Raw genomic sequence first — 21,857 nt, 5'->3', positions numbered from 1 at the left:
TTGTCAAGCAGCACCACACAAGGTGAGTGCTGGGAAGCTAAAAGCCTCCTGGAGGTTGCCAGTACCCCAGAAGTGTGCACCTATTGCTGCACTCCTCAATGTACCCTGGAAATAGAGGTAGCAGTTCCTGTGCTCCTGTGGCTGTGCAAGCTGGAGGGGATGGCCTCTCCTTCCCTGCCTGCTCCTTCCAACTATACCCACACAGAAGGCATTTAGCCCCCCTCCCGACCACTGCTGTCACAAGGGCGAGGGGACTACTACTCCCACTCCAGCTGGGCTGTGAAGGTGTTAGGCTCAGCCCAGGACAGCGGTGACCACAGGCAAGTTCTCATTCCCTGCCTGGTCCTGTTGGGTGTTCCCCACCAGCCCAGGAGCAGGTGTGGGGAGGGGGATACTGCATACCTGCCACTGCCTCAGGCCAAGCCCAGCCCCTGCACAGCCTGACTGGAGCAACAGTGGCAGGTGAGGATGGGGACACGCCTCTGAGCAGGAACGAGAAGGGAAAAGGGATTCTTACCTGTTTTAGAGATTGGAGAGTTGGCAAGGTGTGCCCAACTCTTCTTGCCTTGCTGCTGCAGTCTGCTGGGGGTGGGGAGGACGTTGAGAGCAGAGGGTGCAGCTACCCCTGCAGCACTGGTCACTGCTCCCACACTTGCCTTTGCCACTTGCCTGGATTCACATCCGTAATTATATGCCAACTTTTCTCCTCCGAAAGAACCGCAAGTCACAATATTCACATCTAACTTGTATGTGGAATCCTTCTGTATTCAACCCTCCAAATAAATTTAACTCACTTGCAGTATTTGTGCATGCAATGTAAGTACCAAATTAAATTTAGAATATAGTTTTTCAGTTTATGTTTTATTTTAGTATTTTTAATGCATGTAACCTTTTGAGTTTTTTGGTTTGAGTCTCTTGTGGATTTTGAATGGGCAACAGCAATTCAAAGACTATCCATGCTTATCAACTTATAGGAGGAAGGAGTTGGTTTCACTGAAACCAGAACCTGGAAATATGGGGTTGACTTCTATACCAGTCAGAACTGTATACAACCAAAACAATACAGTAATAAAAATAGTAAAAAAAAACAAAAAAAGCATTATGTCCAAAATAAGGCTTGTTACTTCAGTAAGAGTGGTAGAAATTTGCACTTCTCAATTTCAGACATTTTCTGACAAAAGGACTGCTGGAAAGCTTTTGGCAATATAGCAAGGTAAGAAATTCATTTTATTTTAAATTTTAATGCCAGCTTGCTATGAACAGTTTCCTACATGTTTCCTTTAAAATGAGGTAACATGTCAACCCTTTCTTTTTTCCAAATTCAAAGAAATTAAAAAAAACTTCTGTAGTTGCAACTTGGAATATTTTCCTGATTTCTCAGCTCCCAAAAAGGCAAAAGCCCCTGCAGGTCAGTAGGAGTTTTTGCCAAGAGGGTTCTGTGCAGAACTGGGCCCTGTGGCAGCATGGTGGGCTCATGCTGGCAGAAAGAACTTAGTTCCAGTGCAGTGTTCCAGAACAAAAACAAACCCTTTTTTCCAACAGCAACTTAGCTACCCAAAGAAATAGATGCAGTCTGTGGAGTTTTCTTTAAGAGCACACACGTGCTTTGACGTGTAGTTAATGATATTTATGATGATGATAACTCCTTAAAGAACTTTGATCATATGACTGCCATAAGAGTGGTCAGGAACAAACAAACAGCTGGGGTATATATACACTGTAGAGCAAGAAGATACTTCTTTAGATTAAAGCAGATAAAGTGACTACCTTGAAGAAAAAATACCCTGTTAATAAAAATCTACCTGAGTACCTAATATAGTACAATTTCTTTTTATAATAAATGAATAAAATGTGCAGAATTTAGTTCTAAGTAGTTAGGCCATGTTATATATGAGAATATAGTAACTAACACTATGTTTTGTCCCCAGTTACATGTGTGGTGATGCTTACTGAAATGAATGGAAATTGAAGGCAAAATTTGAGCTGTGCTTTATGCACTGAAACGTATCTTGCATGAGCATATATGTACATCTGGAATCTGTAAATCATAAACATTTTGACAGAGGAAACATGTCTGGCAGTTAAAGACACCACCACTGGGATGCCTCATATTTCTGCAATGGGTCATTCAACAAGAAATGGAGGAATCCTAAGGCAACATACACATATTCAGTTTCCACTGGGAGATTTGCTGCTCTCCCAGGAGAAGGCGCAAATGTATAAATAATTTTTTAATGTTTTTTCTCCCAGAGCAAAAATGGTCGTTCTGGGAGGAAAATAAATTGGGAGCAACCTGAGTGCAATGACTCCCAGGAGAATATGCCTCAGAAGACCGAACATCTGTCCAGGTACCTAGCCCAAGAGAAGGGGACGTGTTATATTACCAGCTTTTTCAGTAGGCCAACCACTACATCCTGGTACTGACCCAGCTGACACCTCATCCTTGTCACTGACCTGGCAGCCCCTCTACTGCCTGTCACTTGCCTGTCACTTGCCGACTTCACATTCCTGCCCCGACTATTGTACTTGTTTTAGGGTCCCCTGCAAGCCAGTGTCATCACTGCAGGCTTACTGCTCAAATGTCTGTCCCAGGGCACTCTGTATAAGTTTTCCTACTGGGAGAACAAACCTGGGAGCATTCTCCCAGATCATTTGACTGTGTGTACATAACTGAAAGTTCCCTTGCTAAATATTATCCTAGATCCTAATTACTGGGATTCTGCCTGTTCTCTCACAAAACAGTTCCTGGTTTAGCATACAGTACTTACCTGCATACTTCACGTATCTCTAAAAGTTAGCCCTCCAAAGTTGAGGTGCATGTCTTAAATAGTGCATGTCTTCACTGGAGATGCTGTGCTGTAATAGCTGCTACTTTGCTCTGGGCCAGAAAACAAAAGTGGAGGAGTCCAGTGTTAACCCTCTCGCAACTGCTCCTCAATTAGCAGCAGCTTTTGGCTACTCGGCCAATGATCTGACTGACTGAGTGAGCTGCTGCATGCAGTCACCTCTTAAGCATGACTGGAAAAATATTTTCTACGTTGTTTTCTTAAAATACATGTCATATCTGGGGGTGTATGGTATGCAAGAAAATATGGTACTTCCCTCCATCAGGTTCTTGGCCCAAATGAGCAGTGTGTCCATATACAAGGCAGAAATACACCCCAGGACTATGACCTTACAAAAACTTGAGGCAAACCAGCTAGTTCCCAATTGTCACATGAAGAATGAATGTATTTTGACAAAGACCTTGAACTTCACATGGGACCCAACTCTGCCCATGTTAAAGATCTGAAATACACATTTAATATAATTACATTGTAATTGTTTACATTAATTAACTTAAACCGAGTTGGTCATTAAAGATACATATCAGAAAGACCAAACATGTATCTTGGTGTATCTTATTAAGGCAAACAAATATTACACATTTCTTACATTTTCTGTGTTATCCGAGATTCTTATGAAAGATCTCTGTGTTCCCTATGTAAACTACATTAAATATGAAGCTGTGACTAATCGTGTGACCAGCTACCAGAGGAAGCTGTAGTCAAATGTCTTGCTTATTTTAATATTCTGGTTTGTGGTATGGTTTTCTCACTGCACTTAAACTTACTGGTGCAAAAAGAATCAGCATTCAAAACTTCAGGGGGAAAATATTTTTGAAGAGAAGCAGGGTGAGGATGGGGTTGGCAACAAAAAAAAACTCTGTGCTCCGAAAATTAGGTCAAATAGGAAAAATCCCTCAAAATTAGAAAATTGCAGGTCTTCTCTTGCACAGACCTACAGGCTTTGCAGTACAGATATTCTCTCCAAAGAAGAACAAACGGTATTATTTTAAACAAACCAAAACAAGCCACATTTTAAAAACACACACAACTTTAAGTTAAAACTGTAGCAAATATGATTTGCCTAGATGTCATCTTTCCAAAAGATCACAGTTAATGAGAAAGGTACGAAGAATTAAAGTTTCACAAAAAGTCAATCATATTGAAGCAAAAATTATTTTAGCTCTGCCTCATATTCTCTTGCATTCCTTTCTGCCCAGTCACCCAGCTTCAAGAGGAGTGTGCACCTAAGCCAGCCTTTAGCCTGCTGGTCAGTGCACTCTTCTAAGCTGAGGAGAGAGTAGGAAATGCTGGGCAAATGCTTTAAGAGCTAGCATTTTTTGAGGGGTGTCTTGAGTAAAAAGATTTTACCCACTGTGTTACACCATTCCAGGTAAAAGGGGGTCAGCAACATCTTCAACCCCATTTAAAAAGTATTAAATGAGCTCTGCTCAGTTCTTTCAAATGGAGTGAAAAAACTTCCCTGTCATTACAAAAAAAAATCCAGGCTCTGGCTCCTGAGTACACTGAAGTCCCTAAACTCCAGAGGAGTGGGATTTCAGACATTCAGTTTTCCCTATAGGCTAGTTCTAGGCAAATCCCTTAATGTATCACATTTTTGGATTGTCCTGAGGCAACTCTCCCTAAAATACAGGGAGCACTTCACTCAGGCCCTTGGATTCTACTCTGGGGGAAGATGCTTAAATCCTTTACTGGATCTAGCCTTGGTCAAAAAAATTGCCTTTGCATCTTGAAAACTTACACTTGCATATCCTTCTTTCCTACTAGAATTATTTAATGCTGAAAATCACTCTGGAGGAAGTATTCTTTGACAGAGAAATCAAATGGATGGTGCCTTACCAATGGCAATTTTGAAAAGCCAAATACTGAACTAACAAGTTTTGCAGGTCAGCCTTTCCAAAACTCATTGTGGGGATTCCTGCACAACCACCCAGGCAGACTGGGGCAGGTTCCATCCCGTATTATTAGTTCCTCAAATACACTATGAAGCACAGAAGAAAACTTGAAAGCAGAATCTTAAAAATGGAACTCCGCCATTTTTGTATGCGTGCATAGGTAGGCTCCTATATGAAACACTGCTTTTTATTCAACAAAATGTATTTATTTTACACCTTTTGAAGTTTTTAGAAAATAAGGAAGACTACTATCCAGTTATCGGACTTCACGACTGGAATGCCATCAAGTTTTTGTGCTTATTGGTAACACTGACTTTTCACTGCAGGGCTTACCACAGTAAAACTAGTCTTTTAAGAAAACAAGACATCACAGTTTCAACTAACACATAGCTTAAGTTGTTTACTTCAGTAAACTCTTTTAATTAAGGAGAATGAGTACTCAGTGCTGATTTTGATCAAGAGCTTACACAGCAAAATATCTCAGTCAGAAGAAAACAAAGTGAATCAGTCTTAATGCATAACCTCTAGGCATAAGGACAAATAACCATTTCTGCAGAATACAGTCCATTTGTCTCTGAAATACTATCTGCAACATCACCTTTCACAGTCTTCCCAGACAACTGAATTCCTTTTTGATTTATTCACAATGAGAAGATGTTCTCTTAAGCTTACTAAAAAGAATATTTTACAGCTAAATGTGTATATTACAGGTCAAGACTGTTTCCTTGTATTGGAAAATAAGAGGCTACTAAAAAAAAAAATTGAATGCCTAATGTTTTCTTCCAAAAGCCAAGTTACCCTTTTGATTTATTACTACAGTGAATATATGATGATGAACCATCCTGTGACACTCAGCTCAGATAAGAGATGGTGCTTGCCAAAAGGTGCAACTGCTCTTCAAATGGATTTTTTAACTTTAATTAGTTCATCAGCCTGCAGGGCACAATTATGGATAGTGATTAAGCTACAATGAATATGGCTTTGCTGCAGTACAAAATGATATTATTAAAGCTTCTCATTTCAACTTAATCCTTTGGAAGAAAGAAATCACTCTTTATACAGAAAATCCTCAACCACCACAGAGGACTTGCATATAAAAAATACCTCAGTGGCACGTACCTATTTCATACAATTCACTTAGAACATATACACCTTTCAAAGTGAAACAAGCAACTATCCAAATCAAACGTGCAGAATGTATTTAACAGTGCTGAGCTTGTTACATGTGCTGCAAAGAAGGTGGTATGTACAACATAGCTCAGCAATGGTTTGGATGGGATTTACATACAGCGTTGGAACACTGCGATATTTATATAAGAAATAAAGAATGGAGGCAAATACTAACCAGTACAAAGATTGTTTTCTTTTTTTCCCACAGCTGCTGAACAGTATTGCTAGAATGGCAAAACAAGGTTGTCTTGGAAGTTAATCATCAACAGTTAAGTCAGAAGACATTTAAAAATCTCTGATCAAGAAGAGACAGGGAGTTTTTCCAACAGTGTTAATTTTGGTTTTAAATTTAAAGTAAAAGGAGGTAGTGCTGTAAGGTTCAACACAATTTTACCAATGCCAGATATGTTCACCATTGGCCTGTGGGTAGTCTTGTAATGTGATATTTGAATAGGGTCCATTTCCATCAGTATGTGTGTATAAGAGAACATCAGCTGGTCCCCTGGTTTAACATCTTCCCTTTTGTCATATCTGCAAAAAACATGCAACACATTTATTTGCTTTATTTTCTCAAAATATCAAGCCTTCATTAATTATCTAAAAAGACATGTTCTGTTCAAAACAAGTTCAAAGTTCTTTAATTCTTCAGTACATTTTATTATGAGGCTTTCAGAAGAAATACTAGTTTTTAAAAGGAATTGGGACTAAAAGCAGACACTGCAATCTCAGCTCTTGCTACTGTTGTGATGGCCTGTACAAAAAAATCAGTAACTGCTTCTGGCACAGTTCCCTTCTATCCTTCGCCAAAGTACGTTGAGAAACAAGGTTTACAGTGAGCCCTCTGACACTAGAAAATGGAGACTGGGATAGTTTGGTTCTATTGGGACATAGTGGGGGATTTTATTTTCAGATGCAATAGAGGCAGTCGCAGTGAGATCACATCATGGTCAAGGAAAGGTAGTCTCTCCTACACTTCAGTATAAAATTTGAGAGATGGCTAGAGCACTACCTTGGGATTTGGTGCTTCCAGGCCTCAAAACACAGTTATATTAGTTTTAGCTTTAAAATGTTAGTGGCGATTGATGTAAGCAAATACAGGCAGTCCTCGACTTAAGACATTTCGAGCTGCAACAAACAGCACTTATGCCGTTTATAAATTGATACCCTGCTTCGACTTTCTGATGTCAGTTTTGACTACGACGCTTGATCCGATGCAACCCCATGCCAGCGAACAAGTTCGCTGCACTGCCCATCTCCCTGGAGAACATCTTTCCAAACTTCCTTGGACACTTTAAGAAAGCAGACAAGACTCTAGAAAAACCTGCAGCCAAGACTCCTGAGAAGACTCCAGCCAAGAACCCTTCAAAAAGTCCAACCAAGAGCCCTTCAAAAAGTTCAGCAAAGTCACCTCAAAGAAGTCCTTCCAAATCAATACTATTGCTATTTACAATAGAAATACATTAATGTAGCTATATTACTCATCTATAATTGATTGACTACAAAATTCTGGGTTATTTTTGGTTTAAATAGGGTATTGGGCTTTGGTTCAGGAACCAATCCCCCATTTATAACATTGTTCCTGTGGGAAAATCGGTTCCGAGTTATGTTTCTACTTAAGACGCGGTTTTCAGGAACCAGTTGTGTCATAAGGACCACCTGTATAGCACACTGAATTGTGCTATGTGTGTTTTTGTTTCTCAGAGGAGTTATAAAAAACTAAACGATAAAATAAACGGGGAAGGAGGAAAAAATAAACATCATGTTTGTGATAGTCCAATATGGTGGAGAATGGACATCAGAAATCTTGTCTCAAAAATCAGTTTTCCCAACAACATAAATCTGTTAGGTGTTGCCTTCTAGGGCCATGGCAGAACTAGTCTAGTCCAGTTTAGGAGTCTCAGTAAAACAAAAAAATGTAAACATATCAATCAGAGAATGTTTGTTGGAAAAACAGAGGGCACAAACTAAAGGGAAAAGTCAGAGAACTTAGTGGACTGAAGATGACTTGCTGCTGCAATGTGTGCCATCCTCCTTCATGAATCTCTGCAGGCAGCAAAGGTGAGAATCTTTATTATGTTGTCATGGATAGTCTGAAACACACAGGGATAAGTGTACATCTTGTGCTTTGGGGATGCAAACAAGAAAGGATCAGGTTTGTAAAGCTATTTTGGGCTTCTATTAGTACCAGACATACTAATACATGTGTAATTCAGCTAATATTGGGAACCCTAGGCTTAATTTCCAGTTCTGCCATAGGTTTCCCCTGGGTCAAATTACTGGGTATCAGACTTATTAAGTTATTCAGGTACCTAAAAATACAGGTGGGCTACAACAGTATCTCTGCATTAGAATACGAGCCAAATGCTTAACCTATTCAGACTTATCGTATAACATCACCTCATAACGTATTCAGGCACTTAAATCCCTGTTCAGGCTAGATCCCCCAGGCAGCAGCTGGAAACAAAGGTGATGACACTCATTTTTCTCCCTTTTATCCAACAGACTTGCTTTGGGATTTTAGACCAGCCCTCCTGATTTGAAACAAGGATTTGAAAACAGGTCTTCTACCTGTTCAGAGATTGTGGTAGCAGCTAGGCTTTAAGATATTCTGGTGTCTCTCACTCACTACTGTTAAAGCTGTTCTATTCCACCTAGATAACTTACAGATATGTAGAGAAAATGACTATCATAGCCCTTTGGTTTGGGCCTTCAACTAGGAAACAGGGGAGTCAGATTCAAGTCCCCGCTCCAGTGAATAATTTGGAGAGTACACGTTTAGCAAAGGAACTGTTTTGTTTGGCAGTTAAAAGCTACCTCGTTTGAGGAAACCAGTTGTGAATGATTTTACTAAGCTGCTGTTGCAACAATGTTTCTGGAGAGAAAGAGGGCTGTACATAGTTAGCTATCAATTGCTTTGACCCAAGCCCCTAGCTGACATTACATTTATTATGCATTACTGACAGTGGCAGCAGTCCCTCAATATGAGGATTAGTCTTCCAGTAAATAGGGAATTCATCATATAGTCCACAGATGTATGAGGCTAGCCCAAGATCTGTGTGTTCACCTACAGATGTGACAAATAGTTCCAGAAGAAAGAAATAGAACTGACTGATGTTGGGTCACAGCTCTTTCCCTTTGTCTTCCTCATCTATCTGCCTCCATAGAGAAGAAAGTTTCTTCAAAACAATCATGATAAACTGTGTCATATATGCCCACTCAATTGAAGACCAGTAACGAAGGTGTTGCTTATCTTGGATCTGGAACATAACGGGTTGTTAGAGATTCGTGTCCACGCAATACTGGATGCTGACTCCCAATGGAAGCTTATCAACAAAGAGATATGGTAGAGCTGCAATATACATGGAAAAGAGTGTTGGTGCAATCACACATCCTTGCTTCACTCCAGTTAAACAGTTCTAATAGTGAAGTGGTCTGTTTTCAAGCTAGTCCTTCGAATGGTTGCTGCCATGTCATTGTGAACAAGTCTGATAATGATAACAAATTTTGATGGGCATCCAAATCTCATAGGGCCTCTCTATCAATTAATCAAATAATCAAAGGCCTTAGGTCAGTGAAGGCCATGTAAAGATCTTGGTGTCGCTCATAGCACTTCTGCAGCTGTCTAGCAACAATGATCATATCTATAGTACCTTTGAGTGGTCTGAAACCACACTGGGATTCAGGTAAGAATCTCAAGGAAGAAAGTGAGTCTAATGAGGAGAACATGGGTAACGATCTTCCCATTTATGGAAAAGGAGTACAATACCACAATAATTGCTGCAATCCAATCTATCTCCTTTCTTGAATATGGTAACAACCTGGCATCTTCCAAGTCAGTAAAAATCTGTGTTTCCATATTTTCATAATAATGCCATGTAATTAGTGAGAGAATTCTTCTACCTTGTGTATATTCGGCTGGTATTCCATCAGGACTACATGCTTTGTAGCTCTTCACCTACTTAATGGCTTTCAAAGCCTCTTAATAAATTGGTGGATCTGCACCAATAAACTGATGGAGGATCAGGAGCTGTGGTCCTTAATGGGTGTTGCAAAATGGCTTTGATGGTATTGTCTTCCACATAAGAATCATGCTTCAGGAGCTCTTGAAACTGCTCCCTTCCACCGTACATTGATAGTGGAGTTGTCTTTAAGGAGTGTTGTTCTATTCTTGGACCTCAGAGGGACGGCTCCTTGTGTGCTTGGTCCATAGATAGTTTAGTTGTGCTGAAGAAACTATTCATGTTGTGGCTACTGGCAAACTTTTGAATCTTTTTTGCTTTGTCCTCTCACTACTTGTTCTTTCACTTGTGAGTTTTCCTCTGGGTCTCAGCTCTAATGTGGCAATAAATACCTTGTTTCCATTTGGAGATAATGTCATTCTGCCTAGCTGTCTCCTTTTTCCATCAGCAAGAGCTTGAACTTGCTTATCATTCTTATGGAAGTCCTGATATTTCTTTGTGGTGAAGCCTAGACAATCTCTATACCTCAGGATGCCTTTCTTGAGACTCTCCCAGTGATCAGTGGTGTCAAGATCATCAGGCAGGTCTCAGTGAGGCACTGTTGGAAATGATCACTTTCAATCACTTGATTCTGAACGTCTTCCTTGACTCGTTCTTTTGTTTATGTTGTTTTGGGGCAATATGAACAGCCACAATGGAACATACGTATGAAAATATAGCAACAGTGAGTCAGTGCTACTCTTCAAGTCATTCATATAAAAATCAACGCCTTCACGAAACCAAGTGTACCATGCTACGTTAGGCTTTTCCAAACAGTGGGAGAAGAAGGAATATTTATATTCTCAGGTCTTTTGCATTCTATATTAGCAGGGAAGAAAAACAGCATGGCACCAGCCCAGCCAAGCCTGGATAACCCATGGATACCAGGCCCCTTCTCCCTGCACTCAAGTCTCCAGCACATGGCTGGGCTGGTGCCATGTTATGTTCCCATGCACTGCCTCAGGCCATGTAGGCACAGCTCCTGCCTGACTTGGCTGCACACTGGGGACTCATGTCAGGGGAGAGGGTACAAGAAGGGAACTGAGAGCCCAGCCATGCTGTGTTCCCCCTTCTCCCAGCATCCCCTCCCCTGTCCGAGTCCCTGGCACACGGCTGGGTCAGGCAGGGGCCACTCCAGTTCTGCCCATGTGGCCCAAGGCTGTACACAGGAACACAGCGCAGCACTGGCCCAGTGCAACTGCATGCCAAAAACTCAGGGCAGCAGAAGGGGTGCAGGAAAAAGGGTTGAACAGAAGTTACATTCCCCTAACCTTTGTCCACTCACCTCTCTGCCATAGATCGAGGTGGGAAAATATTTTGGCTGCAGGGCCACTTGCGGAGTTTTGGCTAGCTGTTGTGGAGGGTGGAGCAGCATGCTGACCCAGCCAGTGACAGCTCAATGAAACTCCCTAAGTGGCTCTCTGGCCCAAATAATTTCCCACCCCTGCCTTATGACAATTGGGTAAGAAAGGGAGACTAGGAAAAAAACCCTTTACCTATTACATTCTGTGTCCACCAATCCTAATATCTAGGTTGTTTCCTATCTCTTGAGGTCTGAAGGCCATTTTAGAACTATGAATTGTGGATGTGGAATAGGAGGAGCTTTGATTCTAAAACAGAAGCTTCAAAGTCTAACCTTTCTATTCAGCTCTGGATCAATGCTTTACAACAGTTTTCACAAAAAATATGCTTAGACTTAACATTACCTAAATGATGATCAAACTGAAGTAAATGGAGCAAAAGATTAACTGACAGCAAATGCACTATCCCACTAGTGATTTTCCATCAATCCTCACGTCTTGAGGTGTAACTAAAAATAATGGAAAAAAGTCCTGATATCCGATACAGCTGCCTCCAGGTGGTAAGTCTGGTGTGGTGGAAGGTGGGGAAAAAGAAGGGGGGGGGGGGCCGATCAATGCCCCCCGCAGTGACGAAGGGGGCAGGGGCAGGCACTGCCCAGCTGGGGCGGGACGGGCGCAGGACGGAGGCACGACTCATGGGGCGGGGGTGGCTCCTGCTGCTGTACGCACCTCAGGAGGGCGGAGGGGCGTGGCTGTGTGCCCCAGATCTGCATGGCAGGGGTTGGGTGGCAGCTGCAGGGTGGAGCTGGAGTGGCACGGCTCTTCTCACCAGGGGGCTGAGCTTGGAGTGGGCTGCGGTGGCACTGGGAAGAGGCTGCAGTCACCCCAAATTTTGCTGCAGCTCCGCTCCCAGCCCTGCACCACCACCCAGTGCAGCCCCAGCTTTTCCCAGTGCTTGGGTGGAGGCAGGATGTTGAGTTGGGGCTGTGCCAGGCGGTGGCACGGGGCTGGGAACAGAGCTGCAGTGAAATTTGGAGTAGTTACAGCCTCCTCCCAGCGCTGTCAGAGCCTGCTCTGAACTCAGCTCCTGACTAGAAGAGCTGTGAAGCACCAGCTCTGGTTCCACCCCGCAGCTGCCACCCGCCCCACACCACACAGATCTGGGGGCACACAGCCACCCCTCTCCCTCCCGGGGTACAAGCATTGGTGGGGGCCATGCCCACCCCACAAGCTGTATCTCCGTCCCATGATCCCCTCCCGCCCCGGCTGGGTAGCACCTGCCCCTGCCTCCTCCCTCACCATGGGGGCGTTGGTCTGCCCCACCACGCCCCTTCCCCTCCCCCTCCCCTTCCAATTTACCAGCTGGAGGCAGCTCTCCACGCTGCCGGCTCTGCTCCGTGCTGTGCTGCAGCTGCAAGCAGCACAGGCATTTATCGACCAAATTATCAACCCCATAGGGCCAATATCCGATACAAACAATTTTCTTCATATTGGTACTGTCGCAGAGCACTCAGGTGCCCTGTGCCTGAGAGCAGAGGAACAGCTCGGGAGAGACCCCTAGTGGCAAGAAGGGGGAGGCTCATCTGCCAGTCGCCAGGGCAGCCAGAGTCACAGGTGCTGGTTGCTAAGGCAACCAGTGGGGCCAGCTGACAGGAAGAGGCAGGGCCTGGCCCATATAAGCCCAGGCAGGAGGTCAAGAGGGCAGTTTCCCTCTGGAGACTGAGGGAGGAGAAACTCAGCTAGTACAGACGAAGGGGAGAACTCTGACTGTGTGAGCACCCCCTGGTCACTGCTGGGGTTGGAGTGTTTTCCTGGTAGGAGTTAAATGCTGTTTGGCTGGACGGTCCAGCTTTTTATGTTATAGCCCAGGGGCTTTGTGTTTTTTGTGTTTACTGTTTTAACCGGAGGACCAGGTGAGGCTATTAGGGGTTGGAGGAGGCCTCACAAGGGCTCCACAGGAACATGGGGACCTTGGTGCCAGAGAAGGTGCAGCATTTTGGGGTGCACTGACCCCAGCCCCAGAGCAAGGGGGGCAGTGAGAAGCCCCAGAGCGGGGGGGGGGGGGGGGGGGGGGCAGCGAGAAGCCCCAAGAAGGTAAAGGAGAGGGCCAAGCCACAACAGGGCCCAGGTCAAAAACTATGTCAGTACCATCTGCGAGGCTTGGGCTGCGATATAGGGGTGGAAAAGGAGCCTCAAACAGCACCCCCTGGCACCAGGGTGCATGAAGTGGGTAGCCTCCCGCTAATTACATCAGTCAATTAATCAGTTAAGATCAAGGCATGGCAGGTGAATAAGCAGGTGGTTGGCCCATAACAGGAGGGTGGCACCACCAATAGAAAGGCTCCAGTAGAGATGCTCCTGTCACAGGTACCAATCCGATATCAAACCAATGTATCAGTACACATCTAGTATTTTCCTCCTCAACAAGTACAGGGGCTATCATAAAGATGCAGGCTCACCATAATTATCTTTAAATACCTTAGTATTACAGTATCCATCGGTTGGAAGGGATCTTGCAAATCACCTAATCTAACCCCTAAAAAAATGCAGGAGTTGCTGTTCCTAAACCACCTCAGACAGATGCCTGTCTAGCCTCTTCTCAGAAACCTCCAAACGAAGATTCCACCACTCCCCTTGACACCTTATTAGGCACCTTTATTTTTACAGAGACTTTCATCCTTGTTTAAAGAGTATACATTAATTAATGCATTCAGAAAAGATCCTAGGGCCTGCCCCATTTTAGAACCTACATCAAACTTATTTCAGTCCCTCTTTGAAAGCTTTGCATGTTTTTTTTTCTTGAGGCAACTAGATATAATCTGGATATATAAGTGGAAGATGTTAACTCCCAGATTACTTCTGGTTATGTGCAGTAGCTATCCTGATGAATCATTAATTTGCTTAGCCACCCTGTCCATAAATTTGGTTTTTACTTCATGGACTTGATTTCTGAAGAGGGTAAATTAGTTTCTACTCATCTGATAGGTTATTGCTTCCTTAAGCAAGAGGGAACAGATGGTGCCACTCTCCTTGCATGTACTATTGTGCTGTCCAATGATAAGGTTTCAGTACCCTATGTAGAGGGCTCAGCTGCTGATTTTTGCCTGATTCCTTCCATGTAGATCCTTAGAATGAATCAACCTTTCCCTGAGGCTTCTTTCTGATGAGCAAAGATAAAAGTGAGAGAGACAAACTGCCTCTTGGCTCACAACCATGGAACATCTATCAGAGTGACAGGAGTAATATTTCCTTCTTTTTTTTCACCGTATCATGGTTTCATGAACAAATTATTCCTGTATCATCACTGAGAAGCAAAACTGAGCAAAATCCATCAACATTATGTACTTTATATATAAAAAAATAAATTAAGAGTAAAATATTTCTAAGAATGTTCAGCAAATAAATTTGCTGAGTAAACAATAAATGGAGCACTTCAGCTATTGTCCATCCTGCCACAGAGAGAACGTTCTATGATGTACACTCAAGACCCCAACACACAAAAACATTATGACTGGAGCATAGATGGACTTGCACTTCTGAGAGAAAACATCCCCTTTAAAATATTCAGTAGTGTTATTTGTATTTTGAAAAAATAGTGATAAAATTAGAAACACCAAACTTGGCAATTTCCACCTCTCCCCCTCCCCAGAACGTCTTTCCTCTCATTCTCCTCTTTCACGCCAGAGAGCATTTGTCAGACCCTGCACACAAAGAACTGAATTATGAGACTACGTCTGATTCTGAAGATCATGACTAATGAAAGTGAAAAATACCCAGGCACAGATCACCTGGGATTTCTCTTCAATTCAGGTCAAATTCTGCAGACACTGTATTAGTGACAGTTTGCTGCTGACCTGAAAAAGCCAAAAATCAGGTTTGTTTTTAAAGCTGCTGAATTCTTCAGTCTAAGTTTCAATTTTAAAATAAGGTATCTAGGCTCTCCTTGTGGAAAAAGCTTTCTGTATTAAAAGTATACTGGGGCTTTTTCTCATCTGTATCCTGAAAAATAAACAACAGCATCCTAACTGCAATATCTATTAACTAACACTGATGGTTTTGCACTGCTGATGATTTTAGCTAAAACATTATATAGATGTTCTCACCCAGATTTATATGGCCATGACATTAGTAATTTTATGTCACAATAATAAAATAAAGTTCCCAACATAATTAAGGAATACTTTATGCAAGTAAGTACTAGTACATTTTATCATTTTTGTTTTAAAAAAAAAATCTACTGCTGTCTTTAGAAACTGCGCTTAAAGCAATGTCTTGTTTTGTTTTTTTGCACTGGACTGTCAAGAACAGAAAGGATTGGGACTAGTGTGATGCATTTTACAGGACCTAGTGAAATGCAGAGGGAATTTTGTATGATTTTTTGGTGGAGCTACAGTAGAGGTGTTCAAAAACAATAAGCTAACCAATATTTGACAGTTTCTTGTGTTTTCAAATGATCTCTGGCATTTAAACAAAATATCTCTGGTTCATTATTTAAGAGCCAAGAAAAACATAATAGCTTTATCACCATCCTGTGTTTGGTGTGAAATTCCCACAGACTCCGCCACAATTCCCTAAAGATTTGTATTTTCCTTGATCATGACTTAACAAGCACACTAAATAGGAACCAGTACCCATGATGCTTGCTGGCAGCAAGGAAAACAAAATCTTTGTTCATAACATACCTCCAATTCGGGTTGATTTCTAAAAATCGAGAAACCCCGGTTTGTGCAGCAGTCACATCGATATGAACAGAGACATCTACAAGAGAAACAATACCATTTCCAAATAGTTACTGCAACGTTAGGTCAGACTGCAGTGTCCCCTGTGCTCCCCCTTGAACTGCACAGGCAGGGCTTCCCCTTCCCCCTCCACACCCGTCTCCCTGTGCTCCCCCACCAAATGACCCATTCCTTCCCAGGGCAGGCAGCAGCTCAGTTCCAGCTTTGTCTAGAATTCAAGTAAATATGGCAACTATTGCAAAATAAGAAACAAACCTAATGTTTATAGAAAATATGTAGCAGAAAAATGTAAAAACTGAGCTCTTTTGCACGAGTCTTACATACCTGCTGTTGAAGGCACAAACTCATGTAATTTCTGTATTGCTACTCCTCCAGGGTAGTTGAAATGTGAAACATATAATGATGCTCCTGAATAAGCACAATTAACTAGAAGATGTGTTATAACAAACAGAGATCCTAGTTTATAAAGACAGGATTTCCTGTAGTTATTCAGGCTGCAAAGGAGAAAAAGATAAACAAAGATTAGCTCTTGATCTTGCCTGCCTTGACATTCTAGCTATGTTAGATTAAATACTGGGACAAAAATGCTTTGAAAAACAGATGGTTTCACTGTTAGACAAAAGAAAGAAAGGGGGTTTCTGCAAATTTTATTAATAAGCTAATTCTAACAGAATGCATTTGTTTCCAACATTTCTAAAGGAATTATCTTTACAACAATTCATAGTAACAACAAGCAATACAATATCCATATTATTACACACTTTCATGTTTTAAATCTTAGCTATAGAAATAAATATCCAAACTGATTTGGAATATTGTAATCTGTAAAACTATATTCAGTTCTTCCATGTTAACTCCATAATTAATGCTAATGTGTGTATTAGACTCATTAAGTAGTCCTCTGAGGAAAGCAATGTTAACAATACAATACTACGCTGGAATAAATAATTTTTTCCTCTAGTGGGTGAAGTAAACTGAATTATAATTATGCTAGGAGTGCAATCTGTTGGGGATACCTGCTCAAAATGTTCATTAATTGGGATAATCAAGTAAAGCAAAAATGTGATATTTGTTCAGCGTACAGAATAAGCTCTCTTGGCAGACCATTTTAAAGATAGCCATTGTACTTACAGTGATCTAGCACTTTCAGTTTTCACTGACATCTTAGCTTAAATGCCACTATAGTTAGTAATAAATATAGTTATATATCTGATTACAAAGGTAACAATATGGGTCAATGTACATTTTGGATTAATATGACACATTAACAGTAGTCCTCCAATGCAGGTGCACATATGCATAAAAAGAGCACTAAATTACTTCCATTTGCTGGCTGGCAGCAGTCCAAAATACAGCCCATTTCCCCATCTCCAAACATTCTCCTTCTTACAGGTGCAGAAATAAAATGACATTGCTGACACAGTTCATAGCCACAGGACATTAAAAAAAAAACAAAAAACACTTAGGCTGCCAGGTACAGCAAATTAAGATGTTGCCCATAGCATTACTTGTTCAGTACTGCTGCATATACCCATACCAAAAGGTTGGGTGCAAAGAGCTAGTATTAGGTTAAAATAAGCATACTTATGTGGTCCATACCTTTTGACCTTAGTCAAACCCCAGAACAGCCCTCTATGACTCCTGCTGAGGGGCCTTCAGACCTTTGTGCTGATCATGGGACAGCCAACTTCTAACCTGTGCTGCCACTGGTCACTACAACAGTTGTTCCATGTACAAAAGCACTATCCACCATAATATAGCACTATAACCATCTGTATGCATGCCCTCTTTTGACATTTAAGACTTTTTCTACTCTCAGTGACAAAAGAACTGACCTACACATATCTGTATGAGGAGAGGCAGTGATACCTACCAAGTAAAGCAGTATTGTCTAATGTACAGAGCACTAGACTGTGCCAACCAGGACCTAGTTTTCTATTTGTAGCTCTGTCATGGCCTATTGGATGACCTCATACAAAACCATTTTACTTTCCCATGCCTCCATTTCCTCCTCCAAAATTGGGATAATAACATTTACATTATCTTGAAAATGCATAAAGTCACTAAGTTTTGGATTAAGAATGTTTTTTTAGAACACTTAAAATAATACTTCTTAAAACTTACATTCTTGAGCAACCTTTGGCAGCCACAATGTTGAAGACAGGGAAAGTGTATATGATAAACCGCAGCTCTTTGTGTGGAAGAAATGAATACAAGAAAATAAAACCCAGTGTTGGCAGAAGTAGCACCCGAGTCCTTTTGTCAGTTGCACCTAGAGGTACAAATATAACACTACATCCCAAAGCACGAGGTAGGGCTGAATAGAAGTACCACAAGAAGGGGGAAGTCTTCAAGATAAAAAAGAAGTTAAGGAAGCTTTCATGATAAGAAAAGGTCTGTTGAAGATCACTTTATCTGTTAAAAGAGATTCTACAACAGTTGTAGAAGCATTCAATATGCTTGATTTTTTTACCTATCATGTATTCCAAGCAATGAATATATTCAAAATATTGTAAATAAATTTGGTAAACTAATTGATAGGGTGTTTTTTTTTTTACTGTATTTTATTACAATTTTGCCATTTTACAGCCAGCTAAGCAGCTGGATGAAAACAGGAAAAAAATATAAAGAAATATCTCCAACTCCCCTCCCCCCACATATTCACACAATATTTCGAAGCATTTTAGTATTTTTTTAACCAGCTTTCTATTTAAAAACATTAGCCTTATGACACAAGAGGTAAGATTCGGTGGTCCATCATTTTATACACTGGGTTCCTTCATTCTCCTCAGGTATTTAGATAACATAACAATGAGCACTGTATGAATGCCTACAGAGCAGCATAGGTATGTATCACTAGATTATTATACGTAAGTGGATATTAAAATGAAATTTCAAGAAGGAGCCTGAATGTAAAGACCTTTGAAAATACATTTTATAAAAAAGAAAGAAGTGTAAATACGATAAACTTAATGTGAACACCATCCCCATCCCTCCTCACATATTCCTGAAATTACAACTTCCCTTCTTCCCCAACCTACACAAGATGCCCTATGACCCACTTGCCTTTTTCCCCCACTGTCAGAGATACAATGAGAATTAAGAAATGGCTAGCAAGTCAAATTATTGCCAGGAAGGCAGATAGGCTCAAGAGGATAGCAAGCTAAAATGCACTTCTGTAAAACAAATTCTCTCTCCAAGATTAGAGGCATTGATGAAGACAGGAGAAGCCAAGGAGTTCTTCAGACTTGACCTTCAACAGTCAAAAAAGAAAGGAGGCAAATTTTTATAAAACCATAAACAACAAGGAGGTGAATGTTGAATTGAGTATATAGCACCAAGGCTTCTGTCTACTTAGGAACACCTGTAAGAATTTAAGCACACAAATGTTGGTCCACTGGTGCTATCAGACAGCAGAAGGCAGCTCTAGAGGACACAGCGCACAGATGTTCTTTTGTCACCAGGTCATTTAATAGTACCTGTTACTCAGATCACAGTTTCATCTTTGCTACCACCACTGCACTGATGGGAAATTATGGATTCCATATTTTGCCAATGCAGATGTAACCCAAGGCCAGAACAACAGGAAATGGAGAAGAACACACAACAAAGAGGGACATACAAAGCACCAAAAAGTTTGAGGAACATGTAAAGAGGATGCAGAAAAGGCTTGATCCTGTGCTTATTGAATTCACTAAAGTAGAGTGGGCACAAAAACGATGTCAACAGAGAAACCGAAGCTGGAATTAGGCCTCACCTAGTAAATTTCAACAGAATGTTATCACTTAAGCCAAACATTCAAACATGCCATAGTCAAGTCTCATGAATAAATTTGTCTTGACTGACACTATGTCTTAAATTTTCCTATATGGATGTGAAAGGATACTCCCCAGCTGGAACTTTTGTTTAAAATTGTATTATACCAAAGCACTTTCCCTTCAGGCCACAGAAGTTGTCCCCAGAAAACAGAGTCCACAGCAATCGTTAGTCCTAAAAAAATTAAAGAAATATACATGACTAAAGTGTTGTTTAATACAAAACATCCAAGTCAACCTGCACATTAATCTAACAATGTGAACAGACAAACACATTATAATATGGATGACACACATACAACCCTCAGGCTAGATCTGGCCCACAGAAGTGTGTCATCTGGCCCTAGGGGCTTCTTGCTACACCTGCCAGGGCTGGTGTTAGCACCAGTAACAAAGGAGCTAATACCACTTCCACTTCCTGGGGGTGCATATCTGGAAGTGAAAAAAGCCAGCACACTCCAGTGCAGTCACAGGGCTGGGGTGGCTAATAAGCTAATTGGCAAGCCTAGCCCTGGGAACACAGCAGTTGGTGGTGTCAGCCCTGGGATTACACCAGAGCAAGTTCATCACTCTGGTGTGGTCCCAGGGTGAAAACCACAAATCAACTGATTGGCAGAACCCTACTGGAGTGTCCCAGCTTTCTCCACTTCTACAGATACACCCCTTGGATCTCCAGGACCCATATCTGGAAGCAGGGAAAGTTGTGGTTCCCCATTTGCAGAGATGTGCCCCTAGCAATCTTCAGAAACCTCACAGATGGCCAAAGGCACATCTCTGGAAGTGAGGAACATATGAGCAGTTGTCCCATAAAATCAATGGGCAGGAAAAGAGGCAACGTGTGTCTCACCCGATGAATTGGGTCAGCTGTGCCAATTAACACATCCTGGCATAGCTGATCCTTTAATTTGATGATGTCCATTTCTAATCTACTTTCCTTCCTCTTCCTTTCCTTTTCATCCTCCTGGTAAAGACAATGAGCTCACAGGAGAAGACTCAGAGGGTGTGGGCACCTTCTATGTGTGAACAAGTTGAGAATGCTTCATTCCAACTTTAACCCTGGATGAAGGAGCATTAAAGTTGGAGCAGTGGGTTTTCACATGAAATAGTGAGAACATACCAGCTGCTGCTTTTCTGAAATGTCCCCCTTTTGAAAAGACTCAAAATATTTGTAAGGATATAAATACAAATGCCCCTCTGTTCTATAAATGACTTGAGATACACAGCATTTCCAAATAAACTAATACAGTAAAAAATCAAAACAATAAGGCAATATATGATCCAATGGTCCTATCTCTCCAGCCCCTTGCATATCCATTTCACTATAAGGAACTGTTAATTCCTTATTTTAAAAGAAATACTCAACTCATTGCACCTTTCCCATGGGTCTTAATTCATACGTTGCAATGACCGCCAAACCCTGCACAGGCATGCAGACCTTCCTCTGGCAGAGCACTTGAGGAAAACCTTTATACACTGAAACACCTGGCTGCTTCTACAGGAGACGGAATACTGTTATAAGATTTCTGCTAAATAATATTTCTGCAACTAGAAAGCATCACTATTTTTGCCTTAAAATTAACCTCTGATTATGAAAATACAGGGAATTTATTCTCAAACACCACTTTTAATTAAGGGAAAATTTACCGCAGCTATAGTTTAAATCAAACTAGTCTTCAGGAAAATAATTTTAAAAATCTATCTATTAAATTCTATGAAAAAATAAACACTTACCCAACCAAAACACTCCAGCTAGGATAGCATGGGAAAGCATCTTCAAAATAGAGAGTCTTTTACTTAATAATGTCACCAGAAGCATGAGGCCTAAGAATATACAGAGCTCTGATCTGAAGACAATAATTGCCAATGCTGAGAACCAGATGAAGAGCCCATGTTTTTGTTGTATCCAAAACATAAGTGCCAGCAGAACTGTAGAAAACAGACAAATACACAACATCTGGTATATAGGCAGTCCTCAACTTACATTTCAAGTTACAACATTTTGCACTTACAACGTTTCTAAATTGACACCCTGTTTCGACCTTCTGATGTCAGTTTTGACTTTACGATGCTTGATCCGATGCGACGCCACACCA

At 41.4% G+C, this 21,857-nt stretch overlaps 1 protein-coding gene across 1 annotated transcript in view; it reads right to left on the bottom strand.

The window, feature by feature from the left end:
• Nucleotides 1-3,862: 3,862 nt before the first annotated feature.
• The window catches only part of ALG12 (ALG12, alpha-1,6-mannosyltransferase), a 35,391-nt gene continuing 17,396 nt past the window's right edge, over nt 3,863-21,857 (bottom strand). The window contains exons 6-10 of the mRNA XM_019509351.1: nt 19,836-19,939; nt 18,074-18,297; nt 16,274-16,443; nt 15,893-15,968; nt 3,863-6,442 (exon numbers count right to left, since the gene is read on the bottom strand). Coding sequence (XP_019364896.1) covers nt 6,211-6,442; nt 15,893-15,968; nt 16,274-16,443; nt 18,074-18,297; nt 19,836-19,939 — 806 coding nt within the window. The 3' untranslated portion in view covers nt 3,863-6,210. The remainder of the gene's footprint in view (nt 6,443-15,892; nt 15,969-16,273; nt 16,444-18,073; nt 18,298-19,835; nt 19,940-21,857) is intronic.

Source organism: Gavialis gangeticus, unplaced genomic scaffold (genome assembly GCF_001723915.1).
Source record: "Gavialis gangeticus isolate Ggan-Ray unplaced genomic scaffold, GavGan_comp1, whole genome shotgun sequence".
Lineage (NCBI taxonomy): Eukaryota > Metazoa > Chordata > Crocodylia > Gavialidae > Gavialis > Gavialis gangeticus.
Note: the sequence above shows the minus strand (reverse complement) of the source record. Positions and strands in the feature narration are given on the sequence as shown.